The sequence below is a fragment of the Seriola lalandi genome, unplaced genomic scaffold (assembly GCF_002814215.2).
Source record: "Seriola lalandi dorsalis isolate HSWRI2012SDOR001 ecotype SW California unplaced genomic scaffold, Sedor1 jcf7180002053436, whole genome shotgun sequence".
NCBI classification, from domain to species: domain Eukaryota; kingdom Metazoa; phylum Chordata; class Actinopteri; order Carangiformes; family Carangidae; genus Seriola; species Seriola lalandi.
Window position 1 is genome coordinate 66,307 of NW_019523989.1, and position 1,846 is coordinate 68,152.

The 1,846-nt window shown below is 47.3% G+C and overlaps 1 protein-coding gene across 1 annotated transcript in view; it reads right to left on the reverse strand.

Annotated features, from left to right (window-relative positions):
• Positions 1–6: 6 nt before the first annotated feature.
• glp2r (glucagon-like peptide 2 receptor) overlaps positions 7–1,846 on the reverse strand; it is a 7,591-nt gene continuing 5,751 nt past the window's right edge. Inside the window, 4 exon segments of the mRNA XM_087172597.1 lie at positions 7–394; positions 1,164–1,205; positions 1,291–1,429; positions 1,709–1,797. Of these exon segments, the coding sequence (XP_087028723.1) occupies positions 26–394; positions 1,164–1,205; positions 1,291–1,429; positions 1,709–1,797 (639 nt within the window). The 3' untranslated portion in view covers positions 7–25.

The window sequence follows — 1,846 nt, forward strand, 5'->3', positions numbered from 1 at the left end:
AGGTGGTGAAGTACCAGTGCTGGATTCAGAACTCACTCTCCTCCAGAATCTCCTCCATGGTCTCCCCGAGCGTCATCTCTCCATCGCTGCTGGACAGGCTCTTCCTGGTGAGGAAGTCCAGCCCTGCTGCATCGTAGCCCTTCAGCCCCTGACCTTTAACCCCTCCTAGTCCGATCACTCCGCTCCGTCCGTGCACAGCCACCTGAAGCAGGTGGGGGTGAACCGCGGAAGTGCCCCCCTCGTCGTAGGAGTCGCTCTGCCGAGAGCACCGGGGGCGACGCCCTCGAGTGCACTTCCACAGGTGCTTGAGAGGCGCGCCCCGAAAACAGCCCCTGATCTGGAAGTGGTTGGTGAACAGGAAAAGCTGCCAGCGCTTCTTCAGTTCAGCTTGGACCTAAATACAAAGAAAGACGGTAATTACTACACCTGTCCCGAGTATCACACTATGGAGCAAGCCGGCCAAATATCTGCGATTCACATAATACGGTTGAAATTCAGAAACATTTTAAGCGCTTGTAGATCCGATCATCACTAAAGTGTGTGTCATGTACAGATACGATAATAACAAAGTTGTAATATTGACATTTAAGGTGTATTGATTGATTTCCAAATGTCGATCATGCATTGAGCAACAAGCAAGAAAAACATTCCACCTTAAAAGATGGCGGTAGCTGCTGGTAGCCTCTGAGCTGCTCAGAGAATTAAATGGTTAATTAGTATCTTTATCAGTCTGTTACACACGGACGTGAGATGAAAGCTAGCTTAGCTACGTTTCATAGCCTAGCCTGTTAGCTTAGTTTGACCTCTGCCTGCCCTGCAGCTTCTCCTCTGAACAGATGTTTCCAATGTGTCTGTGTTTGCTGGACACGAGTCAGTAAATGAAATCATTCAAAACACAAACTACTTGTGTTTGTTAACCTGCTGCTTGATGCTACGCCAAACACATCCGTCTCTTTAGCTGCTGAATGCTCCACTGTGTGTCTGTGTGGTGCAGGTGGTGTAAGACTGGCTTATGTGAACATAAACAAACTGCTTCCCGCAGGAAACAAGTTCATGTGAGTGGAGTTGGTGATCTGAAACCAGAGCGATGAGGTAAGAAGCTAAAACCTGATACATTAATAGATCATCAATGAAATTCACAGCACATAGAAGAAGACACGTACCTCTCCATTAGCAAAACAGTACAGCACAGCAACCAGGAACCCCTAAAAAACAAAAGAAGCTCCACGTTATGAATCAGGGTTGATGTGGATCTCAGGTAGTCCGCGTGATTAACCCTACAGGTGTTACCTGGAAGGAGCTGAGGGTCAGGTTGATGAAGTTCCTGGCGTAGCGACTGTTGCCCTCCACACATTCGTCTATCAGCACAGTGAAGACCACTTCATGGATTCCCAGCAGAGGAATCAGGACCAGTGTGGCTCGGGCCAAGCTGAGGGGCATCGACACAAACACACAGCAGTGCAATAATGAACCGAGAGTGAAGAAGATTGTATTTTGGCAGAGGATTCAAAGAGCAAAGGAGTAAAAGAGGCCGGAGCTTATGGGGGTGACATTTTAAATGGTGCTGTACTTGGGAGTGACATTTAAAATGTTGAAGCAGGAACTGCGCCGTGTAAAGACACCACTTAGGAAATACTAGCTCTCAAGGTCAGACGTGTTTCCTGACATTTGGATTTGGACGTCGGTGAGTGAAGGCGACGGAGAATACCTGTATCTGTAGTCTGTAAATTTCACCAGGTCAGCTTTCAGCTTGGACAGCAGCAGCATCAGGATCTTGATGAATATGCAGAAAATCACCTGCGACACACCAATTAATTATTCAGATTAAGATTCAATTCGCATGAAA